We start from the raw sequence: 23,802 nt of genomic DNA on the forward strand, positions 1-23,802 counted from the left end.
GACACATACTGAAATTCCCTTTTCTATGCAACTGTTAATGATACAGGAGCCCTGTCCTCCTTTTCATATGGTTACCATAATCAATGCTTTATTGTGTCTTAGCAAATTGCCATTATACACAAAGATGTACCATGCAGCAGGTGATGGAGACAGATGGAGAAGGGAATCTAGAAATGGCAGGGTAGTGGGATGGGAAGGCCTCCTGTCACCTAGTCTTTCAGTTCTGCGTCTTATTTCAAGCTAAAGAGAGGAATCTCCAGCTCATAGCCTGACAATTGTGTTTCCAACAGGTGAGGTCTGCCCCTGCCTGCTCTCGATCAGTGGTAAACTTTTAACCTGGGATGTGTGTGTGTGTGTAGGTTCCAACAAATGTTTTGATTCATTATTTGATTTTCTTAAAAGCAGCAGTGGGTGAGGGAACTCTTTTTCAGCGAATGAGTCAAGAGGCAAAAAGTTTTCCAGCAACTCAGGGCTCCAGCTTTTAATTTGTCGATGAAAACAAATGTGCTAAAGTTAGCTAATAGCATGTTAGCTCGAAGAACTGAAATGCTCCAGTGTATTAAAAACTGTTGTAGAGGGATCAGGTATTGCCAGGCGATATTCTCTCTGCACTGTGCTGCTGACATTGGCTAATGTCACACACATGCATCCCTAGCACTGATGCACTTCTGCTGTCATGTTCATGGGTGCCTCCCTGTGAGTGTGTAAATCTGGTGGTGATAATGGCAAGTAATCTGGCCTTCACTGCTGTCTGTATGCAGCGTTTGCCCAGAATATGGGCTGCTTGCCGATGGGGCAGCTCATATGTTTAGTGATCCATTAGGTCTCATCGATTCCACTGGGCTCAGTCTGAGCTTGGACCAAGGCCTTTAAGCAGTTCTCCATAACAGAGAAAAGGCCTTTAATGAGATTTTCTCTACACAGAGTGGGCTAAGAATGGCTCTGGATTCTCATTGGTCACGCTTGTTAAAGGCCTCAGTTGCCATTTTTCTGAGGGATCAAGGCTGAGGCCTGTTGCAGATGAAACTCAGACCTGGTGACATTCACACATGCACATCGTCCACCAGGGCAAACCACCAACACCTATCTGCCCCCACCCCTCTTTCATTCCCACCCCCCATGCTATTCGTTGCCAAATTTCCCACGATGGACCTGATGTGGCATCACTCTGGGGCATTGTGGGGAATTTAAATGGTGAGCCACAGTAGAGCGAGCCTGCTGGGGACACTGGCGCAGAAGGCGGGCATCTCTCGAGCATGGAACCAGTGCTGCTCAAATCAGAGAATATGCATGACCTGGAAGTATTTATATGGGTCAGGCCTTACCACATGACCTGCTCTAGCCTATTGCTGATCAAGGAGCTTCTTTACTAGTCTGGCTGCTTACGCTTTTGCCAGAACTAGGTATTGGTACACAGGGTAAATCCCTACCTGATGGGATTCAACTTCAAGATGTACTGTTAGGGTCAAGCTACACGTGATGCCAAACACACCTTTGAATCCCGGAATTAGGACTTCCCCTTTCTCAAAACAAACAAACAGCGGCACCAAAACCCATGGGGCATATTGGGTTGGATCCAGATTTAATCCAATTGGAGTCATAATGTAAGTGTGTTCTTTGAATCAGTTGTTTTGAATTGCAGCATCATTTTCAGGCTTTTCCTTCTTCCTTTGGTGGACATCTGGAGGGCCAAGCGTTGCCCATTCCTTGCTTATATGCCGCCTTGAGCTCTTGGGAGGAAATATGAGATCAAAATAACCTATAACAGGGATGGGGAACCCTCAGTGCAAAGCACTGCGCCTTAAGCTCCGATTCCATTGGGGCTAAGAGTCCATTCCTGGTTTTCGTCTGTAGGAGCTATCCAAGGTGCTGAAGCCTATCCTCGCAATGGGTTGAGCACCTTGGATAGCTCTTTTACATGTTTGTCTGGTTCCGACTAAGGCCAGATACAGTTTCAAAAGGTCCCTATCCAGCCAGCAGCTTCTCCCTGAAGCAACACCCCTCTCTCTGCAGGGAAGGAAAAGCTCTTATCTCCAATTGGAGATTATAGGCTTTCCCCACTGAAAATCTCTTATCTCCAATTGCCGAGATAAGAGTGGCAAGGGAAGCTTTTAAGTAGCTTGGTTGCAGTGTGTTTGGTGGGCTTTTGAAGGGGGGGATTGTCACAGCTGGGGCGGAAGGGCTAACTTTACAGCTATAATAGGCTGGTATTTGGGGGTATTTGGGTCCCACCCCCTTTGAGATGGGTCCCACCCAACTCCCCCCTGAGAGTTCTCTGAAAATGAAATTCAGCCCATGGGGTTCAGTGCCCTGGTCTAGTGAGTCAGGTTATGCTGAATCTCTAGACCTTGGTTCAGTGCCTCTGGTATATTAAGTCACCTGAGGGCTGCGTGAAACTAGGCTGAAGTTCACATGTTCTCCATGGGGATTCAGGCTGCTCACTCTAGGTCTAGTTCCATGACCAGGTGGGATGTGATCCTGGAAAGTGATTGCCTCTCAGAGTGGAGCAACCTTCCTCACTCTGGTGCCCTCCAGATGCGTTGGACTACAACCCCAATCATCCCCAGCCAGGCTGGGGATGATTGGGGTTGTAGTCCAATGCATCTGGAGGGCACCAGATTGAGATGAATGGAGTAGACAACAGTGCACTGTCTGGACAAATCATCTAACATAGTGTAAAGCAGCATGCCATTTTCCTAAGTTCCAACAGGCAACCCTCGCTCCCGGTATAAAGCTCATGTCAGGCGGATCCTACGCTTGTGTTATTCGGAGAGGCTCAGGCCTTCCTCCACTCCCCTGTCAAAGGATGACGGACAAAGTCTGAGAGCCTCCCCCCCCCCACCCCCAGTGCAGCTTGGAGAGGGGAGAAACGAAATGCAAGGGAATTAATTTAGGGTGAACAATAAGATTAGGGAGTGAAAATCGGCGAAGAAAGATTGAAAGAACCGGGCAGGTTTCGCTGGAAGAAAGGCTCACTCAGGGAGGGCCGGCACGATAACAACCATCAAGCCGTGTAAAAGAGGAGGATATTCAGTGCGTATCACCATCGAGGATAAAGGAAGAAGAAGCCAGCGTGCTTTATTTTATTTTATTATCTTTTAAAAAAAAATGTACAGAAAGGATTATTTTGGTTGTGTCTTAGGAAGAGCTCTCTCACTCCCCTGGTGGGTTCAGGGAAATAATTCCATAAACGTTGTACAAGATCTCACGCTGCGGCATGCTTGGGATGGAAAGTCCTCCGAGGGGTGCAGTTGTCTCAAGTGGCCAGGCGCTTGCATTTCCATTAGCGCGCAATTAAAAGCACACACGCCTGCATGGCGCAGGCTGTAAACCCATGAGAGATGTAACTGTTACATTCTGAGACAAAATACATCAACTCATAACGAATGTCTCCTGGAACGGGCGTTGAACCTCTTTCGGCCCGAGGGCCAGATTCTATTTATTTATTTATTTATTTAGAATATTTATATACTGCTCCCCATTGAAAAAATTCGGAGCGGTGTACAAGGTAAAGTGAAAATAAAAACAGAATAAAACAGTTAAAACCAAATTTAAAAGACGCAATAACAGTAATCCAAGGCTGCATGTTAGAGAAAGGCTTCTTGGAATAAAGACGTTTTCAGGAGGCGCCGAAAGGAGTACAAGGTTGGAGCCTGCCTGACCTCCAGAGGCAGGGAATTCCACAGGAGGGGCGCCACCACGTTGAAGGCTCTTCCCCTGGTGGATTCCAATCGGAGGATGGATCTATGTGGGACCACCAGGAGCAGACCCTCGGATGACCTCAATGACTGGGCAGGTTGGTAGGGGAGAAGGCGCTCTCCCAGGTATCCTGGTCCCAAGTTGTTTAGGGCTTTGTACACAAGTACAATTTCAGAGGAGCTCTCTATTGGTGGAAGGGGCCATAGAGGATGGGGCCAAAATGGCCAGCATATTTAGTTCTAACATCTGACTGCCAATAACTAAGGCCCAGGAGGGGCATTTCAGCCATTTAGAATGGGGAGGGTGGGATGAAGCCACCGAATGGGCTGGATTGGGACCCTACACAGGCAGGATTTGGCCTCCAGACCTGAGCTTCCGCACCCTTGTTGTAAGGGGAAAAGGTGCTGCCTGTGCCTTAAGTGATAGTGGGTTTGGAGGTGGGAAACTCAGGTACAGCTACAAGACTCACCATCTGTCAAGCTAATAACACGGTTTCTGCTCATGCTGGTGCAACCTCTGCCTGTGTGGGTCCTGTGGAGTTGAGCTGGAATAAAACTTGCACAGATCTGATTTCAACACAAACCCTGTTCAGATGACACACTAAGCCATGGTAGTTAAACGTTTTGACCTAAACATTATGGCTTAGCGCGTCATGGGAACCATGACTTTGTGTGTAGTGCGAACCATTCCTAACTATGGTGGCTACATAACCATGGTTTAAACACGCTCACTAACCATTTACTGCAAAGGGGTTAGTGGCCTAACCATGGCTTAGCATGTCATCTGAACAGGCCTGCTTTCTTTAGTTAGAACCATAGTTAGATATAAAACACTGGAGCAATTGGCCGGAATCTTTTAGAGCAGCCTGTCTCCAAGCTGGGGCCCTCCAGATGTTTTGGATGACAACTACCATCAACCCTGATGATCGGCCGTACTGGCAGGGGCTGATGGGAGCTGTAGTCTAAACATACGAAGAAAACTGACATAAGTAGACTGATAACACAAGAACCATGCAAACATGAGCCCCTCTTCGTCCAAAGAGAAATACAGTATGTAAGTCCAAATCCTGCTTTGTAGATGGGCACGCCCTTGTTCCTCTGGCTCACCTCTGCAGATCAGTTCAGTCCCAAAGAAACAGCACAACAGTGGCAAATGGCAACTTATAAATTGCAGCGTGAAGGTCACAGGCCTTAGATGAGATGATAAGAGCCTATAATAATTATTCTTCAGCTTCCCTGTCAAACAAGCTGGCTGCCTTCCTCCTCACTGAGACATCCAGCCCTTTGGGGCTTGCTGGAGTTCCATGGTGTGACTTGCTCAGCTTGCATTTGCTGCAGGTTTCCCCCAACTTCCGGAGACGTTTTGCATATATTCCGTTTGTGTTGGTCCTCTTGCGACAATCACACACACAATTTGTGTTCATTACTGCCAATGGTTTGTGGAATTTGCACAAATAAAAATAAAAAACACACAAAATCCGATAGCTGGTCTGACTCACTGCAAGCTGAGTCGGGCCGGCTAGTAAAGATGAACTGAAGCCCCAGGGGCCAAGCTGATGAAAGTTCATTGAGACACACCCACCCCAATCGGATTCCTTCAATGTTCCTCCTTGCTCTTTCCTGAATTAAGAGTCCTCCCCTACTGGACTAAACCAACCCATTTCTGGGTGTTGCGTTAACAAGTGCTGCTGCCCCTCAACCGTGAAATGCCCTCCCCAGAAATAATCCATTGGGCATCTCCTCCTTTCACCTTTAGGCACCAAGCGAGCTTCTCTTTCCTGAGCTTTAACTGAGCGATAGTATGATCTCCGGTACTCTAAAGCTGTTGCTGCTAGGCTCTGCTTGTTTAACTTGCCCAGTGCGCCACTCAATTGATTGGTGTTAGATAGCCACTTTCGGATTGATCTTTTAATTTATTTTATCTTGCATTGCATACGCTCCAGCTGTTCCTGTTTACTCCCTCGTGATCTGACGATTGTCCCTGGTTAATCACTGCTCCTGTTGTTGCCTTTTTGGGGTGGGGGTAGGGGTGCCTTATTTGTTTGAGTTGCCCTGGCTGTTTTCATCCTTTAGGACAGGGTAGGGTGACCATATGAAAAGGAGGACAGGGCTCCTGTATCTTTAACAGTTGTATTGAAAAGGAAATTTCAGCAAGTATCATTTGTATATATGGAGAACCTGGTGAAATTCCCTCTTCATCACAACAGTTAAAGCTGCAGGTGCCCTGCCCTCTTTTAAATCCGGTCACTCTAGTATAGCTCCTGCAGCTTTAACTGTGGTGATGAAGAGAGGATTTCACCAGATTCTCCATATATACAAATGACACCTGCTGAAATTCCTTTTTCTATGCAACTGTTAAAGATACAGGAGCCCTGTCCTCCTTTTCATATGGTCACCCTAGGACAGGGGTACCGAACTTGCTGCCTTTACTGCATGCACAAAAAGTGCCCTGGCCCTCCCACTGCTAAATTTCCCCACTGCCGATTTCCCCACTGCCTGTAGTCTCTGCCCTCCCTCCCCCAGAGATCCCCAGGTAAACCACTCTTTCCCTGACCGCTGTGATGTGTGTGAGCATGTGTGTGTGCGGGCGGGCCCGGAGCCAGCATCACCTGCTGCGCCCCGCTTTAGGATTCCACTCCTTGCCCCTGTTTTCTAGAACATAAATCTCCAGTGCATTTATATGCATTAGAGATGTGTCTCTAAGGCATATAAATGCACACACATACACACAAAGGGGCTGTGCAGTGTGCAGCCTGCCATTTCACGCACTGCAGCGGCTGAAGTATATTCTGAGAATATCCTCTAGGACAATTATGGGTTGGGATTATTATTATTATTATTATTATTATTATTATTATTATTATTATTATTATTATTGTACAGTTTTAGCCAAAAGAATGTATGCTCTCTTTTGGCTTTGAAATCAGCTGTACATGTGTTGGTTCCCCACTTCAAAACCTCTGATGAACATACAGGGGTTGGATCCAGCATTAGTCCTACACCGAGTAAACCCACTGAAATCAAGGCTAACTTAACTCCCACTGATTTCAATGGGTCCCATTCCAGGTTCAGTTCAGTTCAATCTGTCTTTGCTTAAAACCAAAGATCATTGCAAAACAGGATAGAAGAAGGGTGAAACCCCCCCTCCCACAAATCTAAGTAAGACTGCATCTGGATCTAACCCCTGGAGATTAGTGGGCGGAGCCAGTGGTGACATTGACATTGGGGTCAGTGGGCGTGGCCCTGCACCCACCCTCCATGCATTCATTGAACACATTTAGGAAATGTCTGAAGAGGGCTATAAAAATGTAGGGCTCATCTACACCAAGCAGGATATTCTGCTATGAAAGTGGTATGTAAAAGGCAGGAGCCACACTACTGCTTTATAGCACTATTGAAATGCACTGACAACTGTTGGGGCCCATTGACACATACCATAGACCGCTTTCATGCCACTTTCATAGTGTTACATCCTGTTTGGTGTAGATGTGTCATGGGCCCCCACAGTTATCAGTGCACTTCAGTACCACTATAAAGCAGTAGTATAGATCGTGCAGTGCACTTCAGTACCGCTAGAAAGCAGTAGTGTGGCTCCTGCCTTTTATATACTGTTTTCATAGTGAAATATTCTGCTTGGTGTAGACGAGCCCCTAGAATCAAACTGTCAGGCTTCCGGGCTCAGAAAGGTTGATATCATAACTAGGGAAAGGGATGGTGATGCCTTATTGGGTACTATCTCAGTCTTCAGCCTCAGTCCCTTCTCTGTGAAATGGGAATATTAATAGTCTAGCTGCAAAATGGGGGACAGCTGCCCTACCTTAGATGGTGGTTGTGAGGATTGTGAAGCAGAAGCACATTATTCTTCTTATTTTTACAATCACTCTCATTGTTATTCTAAATATAATACTTTCAAGCTGATTGGTGATTAATGATGAAATCCCTCTTGCCCCTTGTTAAGGAAGGGAACCACTGTAGGAGGAGGATTTGTACGAGCAAAGAGTAATATCTCTCCCCTGGGAGAAGCAAAGTACAAAAGGGTTGTCAAGGGATTTTTTAAAAAACTAGCCATTTTCCATTTCCTCCCCATATTTTCCCTCTCTCCCCACACAATTCTAACTGCCTAGTGCCTGATTTAGATTCTAGACGGGGGCATTGTCTCTTTATGATCAATGCCATTAACCTTCCCTGAGCCCTTGTGGTATGCAGAGCAATAAATAAAAATGAACACATAAATAAAACCGCAGACTAGATACTTGCAGCCCAAGAACGGGCTGGCTGGAGAGTTGGCACCTTGAAAACCGGCTCTTTTCACGGCTCTGCACCACGTCCCATTGTGCCAATACCCGTCCCCCCCAATTCTCGCTTCCTCCCTTTCCTCCCCTGCAACTCACAGATCCTCCCATCCTTAAGCATGTGCCCCCCTTTTTTTTGGACAGGAAAGAATTGCCTTTCATGTCTCTCCCAAGATCTTCAGTGATTCTCAACATTCCGTGACTGACCCGTCCTTCCTCAGTTGCTGGGAACTTCATGATATCACAGCAGACTAGCCATCAGTTAAGGAAGACATATAGGTGGGTGATAGCTAGATATCTAATGATTTATGCCATTTCCTCATCCAACCCTTTCTTTCATTACTCACCCACATTGGCCCGTTGCCCCCTCCACCCTTCTGCTTTTAAGCCTCCCGCCTTCAGTGCCCTGCCATCACTTGTCTTCTTCGATCAATTTCCTCCAAATTCCCGTGTCATCATTCCCCTTCCATTCTACCCCCACCACACTGCTTGCCCTCAGAGTAGCCTTCCCCAACTTGGCACTTTTCAGATGTGTTGGACTACCACCCCCATCAGCCTCAGCCAGCACGGACTATGGCCAGGGACGACGGAAGTTGCAGCCCAACACTTTCAGATCAGGGAAGACAGGCTCAGAGCCATGTGATCCAGAGCCTGGCCTCTTCTGCCACCTTCATGCTTGGCTTCATTGCCCTCGGACAGCCCAGGCCTTGGTGGGATCAGTTCCAGGCTGCGGCTCGGCTAATGGCTTGGCATGGCAATGGCGGGTGGGGTGGGCAGTGGGGGATGAGAGTGTTCAACTAGCAGTCAAGCATGCTACTTGCATGGCTATTTAGAGACACAGTGCAAGGACTCATACTGTGGTATGTGAGGCAGGGACAGCCCTAGATATTTTGTGGGCCGCAATAGTACCCCCAAAGTTAGCTGAATTATTTTGATGTGTGGCAGAAAATGCCATATGCACCTCTCCCCTTCCAGTGGAAACACAATAGCAGCAAGGTAGACAATTAACAACATGCTGCCCTTTTAAGGCACTCAGCATTTGCTGCAAAAGGTGACTGATTCACTCTGCCTCATGGTAGGGCCGGCCCTGACATGAGGACATTCTGTTGCAGTCTTCCACAACCTGAGGCTCTTCAGATATTGTTGGACTACAGTTTCTGTCACCCCTGGACATTGGCCATGTTGGCTCAGGCTTATGGGAGTTGTAGACCAACAGATCTGAAGGTTGGAGAATGCTGCTATATTGCTTTTTACACACACACACACACACACACACACACACACACACACACACACACACTGTCCCCCATTAATCCCTAATCCCTGTTGCCTGGCTCATCCCTGTTAAGTACCTGGACACACCACATATTTATTTATTTTTTAATCCTATTTTGACCATTTTAATCCCATCAGTGCCGAAGGAGGAAATAATCTACCATCAGTTCCCCTCTCCTTCCCCAGGCCAGGCTGTATGCTTCCATTGTTCCAGCTGCCAAAGATGACCTAGGGAAACGGATGGACATTGTTTTGGATTGTGTCCCATGCAAGGATTTTCATGAATCTGCTGGCTCTCTATCCAGGGGTTGGAAAGTGTTTCATGACTGCAAAGTGTGAAATATGTACATACGGGATAATCCCAGCCTTTCTCAACCTGGTGCCCTCCAGAGGTGTGGGACTACTACAACTCCCATCACCCCAGCCAGCATGGCTAATAGACAGGAATGTTGGGAGTTGTAGTCCAACACAACTGGGGGACACCAGATTGAGGAAGCCTTGGATGATTGATCAGAACTTCTCATTCATCATCATCATCATCATCATCATCATCATCATCATCATCATCATCATCTCAAGTTTCTATCCCTCAGTGTTGTGAGAACACACCCACCCTTTTTCTTTTCTTTTTAAAGATGTGTTCAGTTTCTGCTAAAGCACCTCTCCACCCAACCCAAGTATGGTATTGTGTAATTTAGGCTGCAGTCTTATACAAAATTACTTTTGAGTAGGTCCCATTGAACCCAAATAGGACTTGCTTCTGAGTAGGCATGCATAGGGTAGAACTGATAACCTTCTATTTGCTGAGCTTGCATTTCAGGTCAGAAGAAGCAAACTCAATTTTATTCCTGATGGTGCTACACCTGAAGTCAGTTTAAAAATGCTGGACCACACATGCTCAGATGATGATGATGATGATGATTCAGCATTGGCAGAGAGTTTTGTTGTTGTTCTTTGCTCTAACATATCAGGAACACAGAAGCATGCAACGACAGCCTAGAGAAGAAAAATGTTAATCGTGTGCTTCAAAACTGAAGTAGTACACACGGACATCTAAAGCAAGGGGGGAAGGGACGGCCCTACCATTAGGCAATGTGAGGCAGTTGCCTCAGGTGGCAAATGCTGGGAGGCAGCAGCAAGGTTATGAAGGAGAAAACTGTGTGTCATGTGGCCTTCCCTGTACCCTCTAACTAACTCAGGTGTGGTGGAGGATGCTGTCCCTTGCGTCAGTGTTGAAGAAAGATGTTCAGTCTTGAAGGAAGACTTTTATACACAAAATGGGAAGGGGCACCATCTTGTTCTTTTCCTGAAGCAGCAAAACGTCTTGCCCCTGTGTGTGTGTGTGTGTGTGTGTGTGTGTGTGTGTGTGTAAGACCATTAAGTTACCTTGCCACAACACTGAAGATAGTGGTTGATCAGCAAGGTGCAGGGTCCTCCCAGCTATTATCTACAATTACAAACAGCGGGGATGCAGGCAGGGGGGACTCCGCTGGTACTGGGAGAAATTGCTCCATCCAGCGCCACGCCCATGAGGACAACTTGTGTTGTGCCAAGCCAGGGACTGGGCCTTCCTCTGTCAGTGAGGACGTGGTGCAAGCAACGCATCCCTGACTGAAGTTGTGGCGAAGGCGCTGCTCCAGCCACCTCAGTCACAGTGGCTTCATGGCACATGAACTTTTCCTAAGCCCATGCACAGCAAAGCCAGTCCCCAGCCCAAGTTCCAGCTGGTGCTTTTGCTGGGGACCAAATGATGCCAGGGATGTGTGCCATGCTCCCGGCAGTGGCAGCCAGGCCTTCTGACGTCATCTGGCCTGCCAAGGTCCTTGGAGAGTCATTTGTCCGCCCCATCCCAAAACTGTTCCACACCCCTGTTCTAAACATCACTTTCTCTTTAAAAATACGTATACATATTATTATTATTATTTTAAAAAAGGGTTATGATACATCTTTGATCTGAGAACTGTCTTGCAGCATTCAGAGAAGTGTGGAAATGTTTGTTACCTTCCAATGTACACATTACTCTGGGAAGTGAGGATCAGGGGTAGAATGCAGCTAAAGTCCTACTTAGAGTTCGTCATGACTAACTTAAGACAAGATTCATTTCAATGGGTCTATTCTAATCTAAGTAGGACTTCTGTTAGATGATTCCCAGATCATTTCATTTTAGAATGTACAAAGATCAAATTCCTCAGGCCTCCCTAATGTGAACTTATGCATCTGCCTTGAGACCTGAAATTGTGGCAGGATCCAAGTCCAATCGAATGACAATACCTCTCAGTCTGGCATGTCTTGGGTCTTGATTACGATATGCCCAGGTGGCTACAGTGGGACTGGGACAGAGCTCCAGAGATTCCACTATGGCCAGGTCCAAATGCAAGGACAACGGGCAGTCCAAAGTCCAAAGACAAGGAGGTCCATGGAAGAGCAATGTTGACAGGGGCAAGAGAAATCTGGGAACTGGGGCACTGACGTTTAGCCATGTTTGCTTTCTCTTCCCCTCCTTATTGTTTTATTATGGTTTTATTAGAATGTAAGCCTATGCGGCAGGGTCTTGCTATTTACTGTTTTACTCTGTACAGCACCATGTACATTGATGGTGCTATATAAATAAATAAATAAATAAATAAATAAATAAATAAATAAACAAATAATAATCCCTGTGTGCCTGGAACTGAAGGCTTTTTTAACCCGAAGCTTCAGAGCGTCACCCAGACCACAGATCCAAACCATCAGGGTTAGGGTGACCATATGGAAAGGAGGACAGGGCTCCTGTATCTTTAACAGTTGTACAGAAAAGGGAATTTCAGCAGGTGTCATTTGTATATATGGAGAACCTGGTGAAATTCCCTCTTCATCACAACAGTTAAAGCTGCAGGAGCTATGCTAGAGTGACCAGATTTAAAAGAGGGCAGGGCACCTGCAGCTTTAACTGCTGTGATGAAGAGGAAATTTCACCAGGTTCCCCATATATACAAATGACACCTGCTGAAATTCCCTTTTCAATACAACTGTTAAAGATACAGGAGCCCTGTCCTCCTTTTCATATGGTCACCCTAATCAGGGTCACCTGAGGAATGGTCTACTCATGAGTAGAGCCTTTCTCATGAGAATGCCTGTACTCCTGAGGAATCCTTATCCCTCACAGGGACACTCCTGAATCTGGTAGCTAGTTGAGCTTGCACCCTTAGGTGCCTGCACTTCCTGAGGCTAGGTGGCTGCTTGGTGTCTACCTCTAAGTCCAAGGGTGAGGAGAAGGCTAAGTATGTCTTAAGCAGAAGGTATTATGGACGTCTCCCCCGTAGGCCCAGGATTCCCTTGATCTGCCTCTGGGTCCCTCGGCCCAGGCAGACTCTAGCTCATAGGATGACCATATGAAAAAGAGGACAGGACTCCTGTATCTTTAACAGTTGCAAAGAAAATGAAATTTCAGCAGGTGTCATTTGTATATATGAAGAACCAGGTAAAATTCCCTCTTCATCACAACAATTATAGCTGCAGGAGGTCTACACAATCCTATGCATGAGAGAGAGAGAGAACCTGGTAAAATTCCCCTTCACCACAACAATTAAAGCTGCAGGATCATAGAATCATAGAATAGTAGAGTTGGAAGGGGCCTATAAGGCCGTTGAGTCCAACCCCCAGCTCAATGCAGGAATCCACCCTAATGCATACCTGACAGATGGCTGTCTAGCTGCCTCTTGAAGGCCTCCAGTGTGGGAGAACCCACAACCTCTTTTGTATCTGTTTAAGAGGGCAGGACTCCTACATCTTTAACTATTGTGATGGAGAGGAAATTTCACCAGGTGCTGCATGCATACAAATGACACCTGCTGAAATTCCCTTTTCTATGCAACTGTTAAAGATACAGGAGCCCTGTCCTCCTTTTCATAGGGTCACTCAATCTAGCTCATCCTTTGAAGGGGAGTTCTCCAGTGGGGGCAGGTCAGCTGGAGTGCAGAATTCCCCAGAAACACTAGAATGCACTGAAAAGGACCTAAATATTGAAGAAAGATGTGCAGCTTAAACATCCTGGAATTCAGTGAATTTGGATACAGAGGTGAGCGGATCAGGACTGATTTAAGAATGCCTATGTCTGGCAGTGAAGCTTCTCTCATTGATACATTCTCAGCTCGAGCTTCGGGCATTTGAAATTTACAAGCCTTTCTAATTTTCAAGATATGATTAAAACTTTAGTTAGCAAATGTGTCATCATCATCATCATCATCATCATCATCATCTCGGTTTAGGATTAGGCAACCTGGTGCCCTCTAGATGTTTGGACTATAGCTCTCATAATGACCACGGATTATGAGAGTTATAGTCCAAACATCTGGAGGCACAAGGTCTTCCTCCATCTCTTTCCCCTTTTGTCCTCCCTGTGTTAAATTTTAGATTCCAAGGCTTCAGTCTCATTAGGGATGCATATATTTTGTTAAATCCATTCCGTCTGTGTTTTGCAGATTGTCATCTGTCTTCTATTCCATCATCCGCTCATTGATGGAATTGGACTTTTTTTTAGGAAATGGACAAAAATTTCATTCCACTTATGCAAGTCTGTATTGGCATTTGTGCTAATGTGCCTCAGCTCAAGTGTGAATTCGTGCAAATCTTCCCCCCAAAGTAACAAACAAACTGCAAGTTTGCAGATTCTTCATGACTCAGAAAAAGCTGGTCTGCGCAGAATCTGAAGGAATCTGAACCACTTACTTGAGTAGACAAATTGCACTGTAGGTTCATTGGGGCAGGGTCCTGTGCTCTTGTACCATTGTACATCGATGCACCTCGATGGCACTACATTGATAATATAACAACCATACGCCTAGTGCTTCCGTAAAGATAAAAGGACATGATATTCAATCGGCACGGAGCCGGACTTCATCAAAAGAGTTGTTAGGTAGACTCCTATTGAGGCAAATGGTAATCAAGGATGAATTACAGGGTTGAATTGCGTTTTATCCAGGACAACAGCAAAAGTTCAAGGTAAATCATTTACCTTCTTGTAAATCATTTACAAGGAAAAAGGAAAAGAAAAAAAAATCTTTGGCCAGTTAGACAATTTTTCCAAAAGATATGTTAAATTAGAGTTCAGAATCTGAATATGCGATGCTATCTCAAATGTAAAGAGGTGATCCCATGCATGTTTAGAGAGAAAGAAGTCCTACAATTCCTAGCATTCCCCAGCCAGCATGGCTGGCAAGGGAATGCTGGGATTTGCAAGACTTTTTTCTCTCTAAACATGCATGGGATTGTGCCCTTACCACACATAGAGGTAAATCCCATTCAATTCAATAGGGCTTACTCCCAGGTAAAAGTAGACAGGACAGCAGCCTTAGACTTCCTGGCATCTCTGCATCGTTTTGAAGTTTCCAGCTGCTGAATGCCATTGCATGCCAGCTCTCAAATCCTGAGAAATACTCGGAGCCATTGCAGGTCAGCAACAAACTCCTGCTAAACATTGGCGGCCAGATACCTGGACTTGAAATCAAATGTTTCTGTGTCAGCTATCAAAGACTGCAGCCAAGCATCGATTGGCTGACAAATACAGAAAAAGGAATAACCAGAGAACATCTGTGAATATTCCAGATTTGAGTTGAAATTTGGGGAGCGAGTTAAATGTTTTTTAATGTATTTATTTACTTATTTATTTTACAACCCGCCTTTTTTTCCCTCTTGCAAGGAATGCAAGGGGTCTTCCCTGGTCCGCCTCCTTTCCATTTTATCCTCACAACAGCCCTGTGAGGTAGGTCAGGCTGAGTGTCAGTGACTGGCTCAAAGTCAGCCAGGGAGCTACATGGCTGAGTGAGGATCACAACCCGGATCTCCTGAATCCTAGAGCAACATTCTAACCACTACACCACACTGGTTCTCAGCTCTGTTTTTGGCTCATTACACTAGCAAGCCCTGTGTGATCCCTCTCTGGTCTTCCGTTGTCCTTTACAGTATGCGGCCAACAGCATTCCGGTCACCATTCTTAGCAGTGGCCTGTCCCAAGGAACATAGTTGCCTGCCAACCCCTCCCTCCTCCCTCTCTCCCTCCCTCCTCGTTTATTCATCCAAAGATCCCACTCACTTTTCGGCCGATCCTGACCCGGCCTTGGCTTCCTGTCCTTGCCCTAGGTCTCATTAACAAAAGACGCATTCTCTGCTCTTGAATGTTTCAACTTTGCCCTCTCCCTCTCCTTCCTTCTCTCCCATGCCCAGCAGTGTCCGGGAATGTAACTGCTTGAGCAGAGCAAGCCCTTCTGCCGGATCGCAGCCTTATTGGCGCTGGCAGTGTGACCTTGTTTTCACCCCGCTCTCTTCCCCACATTCCTCCTGCGATCCAGCCAGTTTTAATGTGCCTTCCAAGCAACATCCGGTGCATCGATAGCAACCCATTGTAATTGTGAGTACTTTGCATGCAAACTTTGCATGCACACTGGAGAGCCAGTGTGGTGTAGTGGCTAAGGTGTCGGACTGGGAATCGAGAGATCCAGGTTCTAGTCCCCACTTGGCCATGGAATCCCACTGGGTGATTCTGGGCCAGTCACAGACTCTCAGCCCAACCCACCTCACAGGGTTGTTGTTGTGAGGATAACATGGAGAGGAGGAGGATTATGTACGCTGCCTTGGGTTCCTTGGAGGAAGAAAAAGTGGGATATAAATGTAATAAATAAATAAATATTCCCAAGTTTGATTTCTGACGTCTCCAGGTAGTGCTCGGTGAGATCCCTGTGTGAAATCTTGGAGTGCCGCTGCCAGGCAGTGTAGGCCCTGGGAACCTTGACCCTCTTGACGTCATTGGACTCCAACTCCCATAATCCCTAGCCAGTATGGCCAATGGTGTGTATGTGTATGGGGGGGACAGGTTCTCCCCTCATAGCATATACAATACTAAGCTAGATGATCTGACTTGGTCTGACTCAGTATAATACAGTTTCTTGACTCAGAGAGCTATTATTCAAGGCACACATTTTAAATCAGCAGTGCACAACCTGCGGGCTGCATGCGCCCCTCGGCTGCTCCTGGTGTGGCTCGTGAAGCTGGCAGACCCCCCTCCTCCTTTTCCCCACAGCCCAGCTGATCAGCTAGTCTCTGTGTGTGGGGGGGGGGAATTTCTGCGGGGATCTTGCTGGGGTTCTCTCCCAATCTCCAGCAACCCTGTTTCTGAGATTACTGTTTCCCTGCTACTAGTAGTGGTGGAGAGACAGTGATTTCAATGGAGATCATTGGGAGATGGGAGAGGATCCAGGGATCCTTAGATCTCAACAGGCATGGAGGAAAGGTTAAACCTCCCCATCTTTGTGCACTGAGATCTGTGTGGGAAGAATGTGTGTGCATCAATGTGTGAACATGGGATCTGCCACCCTTCAGGATCTGCCGCCTGAGGCTGGGGATTCACTCCGTCTCTTGGAAGGACCGGCCCTGCTCTCTTGCAAGACTCCAAAAGTTCATACATACTTTAACTCTTTGCATTGCATTACATTCCACTGCCTTTCTTCAACATTACTTTTAGCTCCCCATTTTCAAATTGCTCCTAAAGACCATTGGTCGATATCTAATTCAATTTTGTGGTCATTTTTCTTTTCTATTAATTCGAGGTGTTATTTAATTGAAGGTGTCTTTTCCAAGGCCTCTCCAAAGCCCGGAGTTGGTGTGGCATTGATAGCATGCCGAATTTGTTAACAGCCTGGAGTCACTACATTGGTTTTTGGTGCTTTAACTGGTTTTCTCCAATATGTGCGAAATCACCTGTTTATTCCCCTTCTTTTGAACACTGCCATCCCCCTTCCTAGTTCTAATTTTCCCCATTATAACTTGACTCGGATATTTCAGTGTTTTAGATTTTAATTTCAGTTTATCACCATTTTAGTTAGCTAATAATTGCTTTAGGTGGAGTCTTATGAAAAAGATTTTGTTTGAATGTTCTCAGGCAGCCTTCCTCAACCTGGGGCGCTCCAGATGTGTTGGACTACAACTCCCAGAATGCCCCAGCCAGCTGGCTGGGGCATTCTGGGAGATGCAGTCCAACACATCTGGAGCGCCTCAGGTTGAGGAAGGCTGTTCTAAGGGCACAATCCTATGCATGTTTAAACAGAAAAAAAAGCCCTACATGGCTGGCCAGGGGGATGCTAGGAGTTGTAGGACTTTTTTTCTGTTTAAACATGCATAGGATTGCACCTGAATTGACTTTAAGAACTTTGCATGCACTTGAAGTTATTTGAAAGCTGCTTCTTTTGAATTCAGACGTCTGTAACATACAGAGGTCTCTGAATCTCAAAGACTTAAAGTAGGAGTGAAGAAGGGGTGAGCAATTTGTGGCCATCTGAATGTTTTGGCCTACAAGTATCAGAGGCAAGAAGCCTATGTACAAGTATCAGAGGCAAGAAGCCTATGTACACCAGTTGCTGGGGGACATGGGTGAGAGGTACTGTTGCACTTATGGACTGCTTGTGGTTTCTTGGTCAACAGCTGGCTGGGCCACTATACGAACAGAATGACCCTGTTCAGACAACACGCCAAGCCATGGTGGTTAAGCATTTTGAGCTAAACATTATGGCTTAGCATGTCATGTGAACCATTCCTAACCATGGTGGCTACATAACCATGGTTTAAACATGGCTACTAACCTTTGCTGCAAAAGGATTAGTGGCTTAACCATGGCTTGGCGTGTTGTCTGAACAGGCCCAGTGCTGGACTACACAGAACCTTGGTCTGATCCAGCATGGCTCTTCTCATGTTCTTGTGTTTTTAACTCCCATCAGACCTAGTCAGTAAAGCCAGTGGTGAGGGATGATGGGAGCCGTAGTTCAAAATGTCCAGATGACTACAAGTTGTTCACCTGTGGCGTAGGCTTGGAATATCACCAAGTTTTTCAAGCCAAACAAACACTGGAGTCACAAGTCAGATCAAACCGTGGCTCACGTATTTGACACCCAGTTCTGGGACTATAATCTGGACACTCCATTGGGCTTGGCAAAGTGTTTTCTATGGGCAACTGTGACAGATAAGGTAGTTCGGTAGAACAGCACTGAGGAACTGAGTTAAGAAAATGTCTAAAGTGCACACACAATTGGTCTGAACAAAAGAGGCACGGGTTTTTAAACTGAATTACTGTCACTTATATTTTGTTCTCCGATTTTGATAAAGTTGTGAAGAAATTATATATGCACATTTAAAAGCTCATCATTTCCTGTATGTGGTGCAGCTGTTCCTTCTCTGGTTGATGGATGATGCTAAGCTGTTCTTCCCCTTGCTGTGATGACCTTCCTCAGAGCCAAGGGATGCAACTTCCCCATGGCCCTTGATACATGGTCCTTGGCTGTAACAGAGGGCTCATCTACACCAAGCAGGATATTGCACTATGAAAGCGGTATATAAAAGGCAGGAGCCACACTACTGCTTTATAGTGGTACTGAAGTGTACTGACAATTGTTGGGGCCCATGACACATCTACACCAAGCAGGATATAACACTATGAAAGTGGTATATGGTATGTGTCAATGGGCCCCAACAGTTGTCAGTGCACTTCAATACTGCTATAAAGCAGTAGTGTGGCTCCTGCCTTTTACATACCACTTTCCTCCCGCTTTCCTAGTGGAATAGCCTGCTTGGTGTAGATGAGTCCAGAGTGTGCTTCCCTTCTGCTTTGCAATCCCAGGGCAACTGCGTGACTTTGACGTTCATGGGATCTAAGTGCAGCTAACACAGTCTGGCTCCTACCCAAGAAAATGCACCAAAATGCTCAACGTTAAAATATAAACATTCAAAGCCATCAGTAGATTAAACAGTCCACTATGTTAAAGTCTTCTAAAAGCCTGGGGGAAATGATGGTTTGTTTTTTTTAACTTGGCTTCTAAAGGTCAACAGATTAGGTGCCAACCCAATGATCGATGGGCTAAATAACATATATTGGTTGCCATCTATACTCTCAGCCAGTAAGCTTTTGCAGCATTGGAGCCCAGGACCCGAGATCAGTCACGTTACTTGGTACTTGTTCATGTGTGCGTAAGTGTGAGTATTTGAGTGCCTGCATGAGAATACAGTGGGAACAGAGTGTGGGATGTGAGCAGCTGATTCAAACCTCGCATCTCTCACAGCCTTCTATTCTGTCAAGTATGCTGTAGGATGGATTCCTGCATTGAGCAGGGGGTTGGACTCAATGGCCTTTTAGGACCCTTCCAACTCTACTATTCTATGATTCTATGTTTGTGGGCCAGTCAGCACCTCTCAACCTCAATTCTCCGTATATAAAATGGAAATTATAATGGCGTGCCTCAATGGATTGTTATGAACAACGGATGAATGGTGGCACATTAAACCAGATGCTGTACATGTGTACCTTAATGCTTTTGCTTCACTTACTAATTTATTGAAATCATAGGGCCATAGCATGGAAGGGTCCTCAAAGGTTATCTAGTCAACCCCCCTGCCAATGCAGGAAATCTGCTGCTACAGCAGCCCTGATAGGCAGTCATCTGACCTCTGATTAGCTATTCTAATGAAGGACAGACCACCATCTCCTGAGACATCCTGTACCAGGGGAGCCTGGTGACTCCAATGTCAGTGGGGCAGTAAATCCTCCCCAGGTTTCAGTTAGAACTCTAATCTAAGCACCTTGGATAGCTCCTTTAGAGTTCTGACTGGTTCTGAATGAAATCCGGAGTGGATTCACCACCCCACTGACATCGGAGCCACCAGCCTCCACTGGTCTGTACCACCGTCACACAGGATGCTAAACTCCATGCGGAGCTTCCATGCAGGGACTGCAGAACCTCAGGCCTTGGGGCCAAAACTGGTCTACTAAGAGCCCCAATCCATCTCTTCCAGGGCTCCCTAGGTAGCCACGCCCCCTTCCTCATGCTCCCCCCTTTCCCCCTACTACCAATCATTTAGTGGTTTCCTAGCTTCTGCGCAGTCAAAGAGTTGTTATAAGAGACAAATGAGCAATTGAACATTAAAAAAAGAACTAAATTGGGGATGACCACATATGAGTATGGGGAGGGGTATACCTTCCCCACCAGCCTCTCCCCCCCCCCAAATTGCTCTAACTTAATCTCCATTGATTCCAGTGGGTCTACTCTAAATGACGAAGGTGCTTCAACCCATGTTGGGCAAAGAAGTAATTTCCTTGGGCTGTCTTGACTCGACTGCAGATCCATTTCCTGGGCTGACCCTGGTGTTGTGGTTCTTCTGACCTGTAATCATGCTCCAGAGATCTAGTCTCAGGTCCCGGCTTATTTCTCCTTTTCTCTGTCTCTCGTTCCCAGCTTCTAAAGACCTGAGCACCCACCCTGCCATTCACTGAAGCATGAACATTGGACATGGCCACCCGCCGATGCACTCGGAAGCCTCTGCTGGCACCTGGAGTCTCTAGAATGGTGTGGAAGCATCTCGTCCTCTTCTTCCTCTGGCTGCCATCCCTGGTTTGGGGCGGAGCCTCTCCCACCTCCTGCCCGGCGGCTTGTTCCTGCAGCAACCAAGCCAGCCGGGTCATCTGTACGCGCCGGGAGCTGGTGGAAGTGCCTGAGAGCATTTCGATCAACACGCGGTACCTCAACTTGCAGGAGAACACCATCCAGGTCATAAAGACGGACACTTTCAAGCACCTTCGTCATCTCGAGATTCTGCAGCTCAGCAAGAACCTCATCCGTAAGATTGAGGTCGGCGCCTTCAATGGCTTGCCTAACCTCAACACTCTGGAGCTCTTTGACAACCGGCTGACCACTGTCCCCACGCAGGCCTTTGAGTACCTCTCCAAGTTGCGGGAGCTGTGGCTGAGGAACAACCCCATCGAGAGCATCCCTTCCTATGCCTTCAACCGAGTCCCTTCCTTGCGCCGATTGGACCTCGGAGAGCTCAAGAAGCTAGAGTACATCTCGGAGGCGGCTTTCGAAGGCTTGGTCAACCTGCGCTACCTGAACCTGGGCATGTGCAACCTGAAGGACATCCCAAACTTGACGGCCCTAGTGCGGCTGGAGGAACTGGAGCTATCTGGGAATCGCTTGGACATGATCCGGCCGGGCTCCTTCCAAGGGCTGACCAGCCTTCGCAAATTGTGGTTGATGCATGCCCAGGTGGCCACCATCGAACGCAATGCCTTCGACGACCTCAAGTCCTTGGAGGAGCTCAATCTCTCCCACAACAACTTGATGTCCTTGCCGCACGATCTCTTTACTCCCTTGCACCGCCTGGAGCGTGTCCACCTCAACCACAACCCTTGGCACTGCAATTGCGACGTGTTGTGGCTCAGCTGGTGGCTCAAGGAGACAGTGCCCAATAACACAACCTGCTGCGCCCGGTGCCATGCCCCACCGAACCTCAAAGGCCGGTATATTGGAGAACTGGATCAAAGCCATTTCACCTGCTATGCCCCAGTTATAGTGGAGCCCCCCACTGACCTTAATGTGACTGAGGGGATGGCGGCTGAGCTGAAATGTCGGACAGGGACCTCCATGACATCGGTCAACTGGCTGACACCCAATGGGACACTGATGACACATGGTTCCTACCGGGTGCGCATCTCAGTCCTCCATGACGGCACACTCAATTTCACCAATGTGACAGTCCAAGACACAGGACAGTACACCTGCATGGTGACCAATTCAGCTGGCAACACCACCGCTTCGGCTACCCTCAATGTCTCCGCTGTGGACCCAGCCACCACAGGATACACCTACTTTACGACAGTGACTGTGGAGACCATGGACTCAAGTCAAGAGGAATCCATTCCCACAAAGAAGGAGCCCGGGCCAACCCCATCACAGGGCTGGGGCATGACTTATTCCACCACGTCCTTGACCCCGCGCAGCACCCGTAGCACCGAGAAGCCATTCACCATCCCAATCACTGACGTAGCGGAGAGTGGCATGAAGGACCTGGACGACGTCATGAAGACCACGAAGATCATCATCGGCTGCTTCGTGGCCATCACCTTCATGGCCGCCGTCATGCTCATCGTCTTCTACAAGCTCCGCAAGCAACACCAACTTCACAAGCACCACGGCCCCACGCGTACCATTGAGATCATCAACGTCGAAGACGAGCTGCCCGCGGCGGCCGGGGCTCCCGGCGACAGCCACCTGGCGCTCCCCGCCATCGAACACGACCACCTCAACCACTACGCTGCTTTCAAGGCCCACTACAACAACAACAGCGGCGGCGGACCGCTCACCTGTGGCTCCAAGAACCCCATGCTCAATTCCATCCACGAACCTCTCTTGTTCAAGAGCAGCTCGAAAGAGAACGTCCAAGAGACACAGATATGACGGCCGAGAGACCCAGGCGACGGGAAATACTTGCGTGGTGGGAGGGTGGCAGTGAATTCGTACATGTGGTGGGGAGAATGTTGAGGAACAGCTCCTTGACCCTCCCCACACACACAAAAAACACACACACACAGATCTTTCCACCACCGTGGCAGATCTTGGATGCCAAGTTCCCAGCGGACACCTTTGGTTCTCACCAATTTAGCCTTTTACGTTCTCTTCTTTTTTCTTTTGCAGAACAAGGTACTACTCTCACCCTCTGCCTGACCTTCCCCCCCCTTTCTTTTCTTTTCTCCCCTCTTTTTTCTTTACTTATTTTTCTACCGTTCTCCCTTTACATTGGAGACTTTTTTTTATACAGATGGGGCTGTTTCTGTATCCAACTACCTGCTGTATTACTTTAAAAAGAAAGAAAGAAAGAAAGAAAAGGAAGAGAGAAAACAACAAAAGAAGAAAGGAAGGATCACCCGGATTTGTTTTCCTTTTGACGTCATGGGAATAAACTTTAGGAAGAAAAAGAAACCCAAGCGAAATGGGAGAGGAGGAGGAGGGGGGGAATCTTATTTTGAGCTGCTTTCCGTCAAAATTCTATTTTCATCCAAACAGGATATACAAAATAAATAAATTAAATTAAAGAGACGGAAGGTCATGGTGGTGCCAGGGTTCCCCCCCCCCTTTGGAGCACGTGGGGATGCCAGGCGCACAGGGTTCGGGGGAATTTTTTATGACTAGTATTATTACTATGGGATGGCAGGCATGGCCGGTGTGCCCCCCAAGAGACACAGGGGCGTGGAGGTATTTTTTAATTTGTAATAATCTGGGGGTGGGGATGTGGGATTTGGTGGGGACTGCACTTCCGGCCGCAAAAAAAAAGAAAAAAGAAAAAAAGGCCTGTTGATTCCCTTGGCATTTTGGGGTCTGGTCTGAGTTTCCTATTTTAATAAAATCCATAAAGATGTTTCCAACCCTCCCTAGGGTGGTTCTTTTGGGGCAGGGGAGGGGGGATTGTGTGAGCAGCCTTGAGGGTACAGCTCTCGCCGGGTGTGGATTCTCACATGCGCAAGAGGCTTCAAGGAGTGCGCAAAGGTGCAAGAATAACGTCCACTAGGCAGATGCCTATTTAGTGGAAAACACATCATTTCCAAAAGACACACACACATGTCCGTACCTTACACAGTATTACAGGATCAGGCCAGGGTGCTTGCGTGCGTGTGCGTGTGTGTGTGTGTGTGTGCATAAGAGAAAAGCATTCATGGTGTTGCACTAAGGAAGTGGTAGGGAGAACCTGTC

At 47.1% G+C, this 23,802-nt stretch overlaps 1 protein-coding gene across 1 annotated transcript in view; it reads left to right on the plus strand.

The window, feature by feature from the left end:
- LRRC4B (leucine rich repeat containing 4B) overlaps positions 1 to 23,458 on the plus strand; it is a 161,023-nt gene extending 137,565 nt beyond the window's left edge. Inside the window, exon 2 of the mRNA XM_063137999.1 lies at positions 20,515 to 23,458. Within this exon, the coding sequence (XP_062994069.1) occupies positions 20,569 to 22,512 (1,944 nt within the window). The 5' untranslated portion in view covers positions 20,515 to 20,568 and the 3' untranslated portion in view covers positions 22,513 to 23,458. The remainder of the gene's footprint in view (positions 1 to 20,514) is intronic.
- Positions 23,459 to 23,802: the final 344 nt, after the last annotated feature.

This window comes from Elgaria multicarinata, chromosome 11 (assembly GCF_023053635.1).
Source record: "Elgaria multicarinata webbii isolate HBS135686 ecotype San Diego chromosome 11, rElgMul1.1.pri, whole genome shotgun sequence".
In the NCBI taxonomy this organism is placed as follows: Eukaryota; Metazoa; Chordata; class Lepidosauria; order Squamata; family Anguidae; genus Elgaria; species Elgaria multicarinata.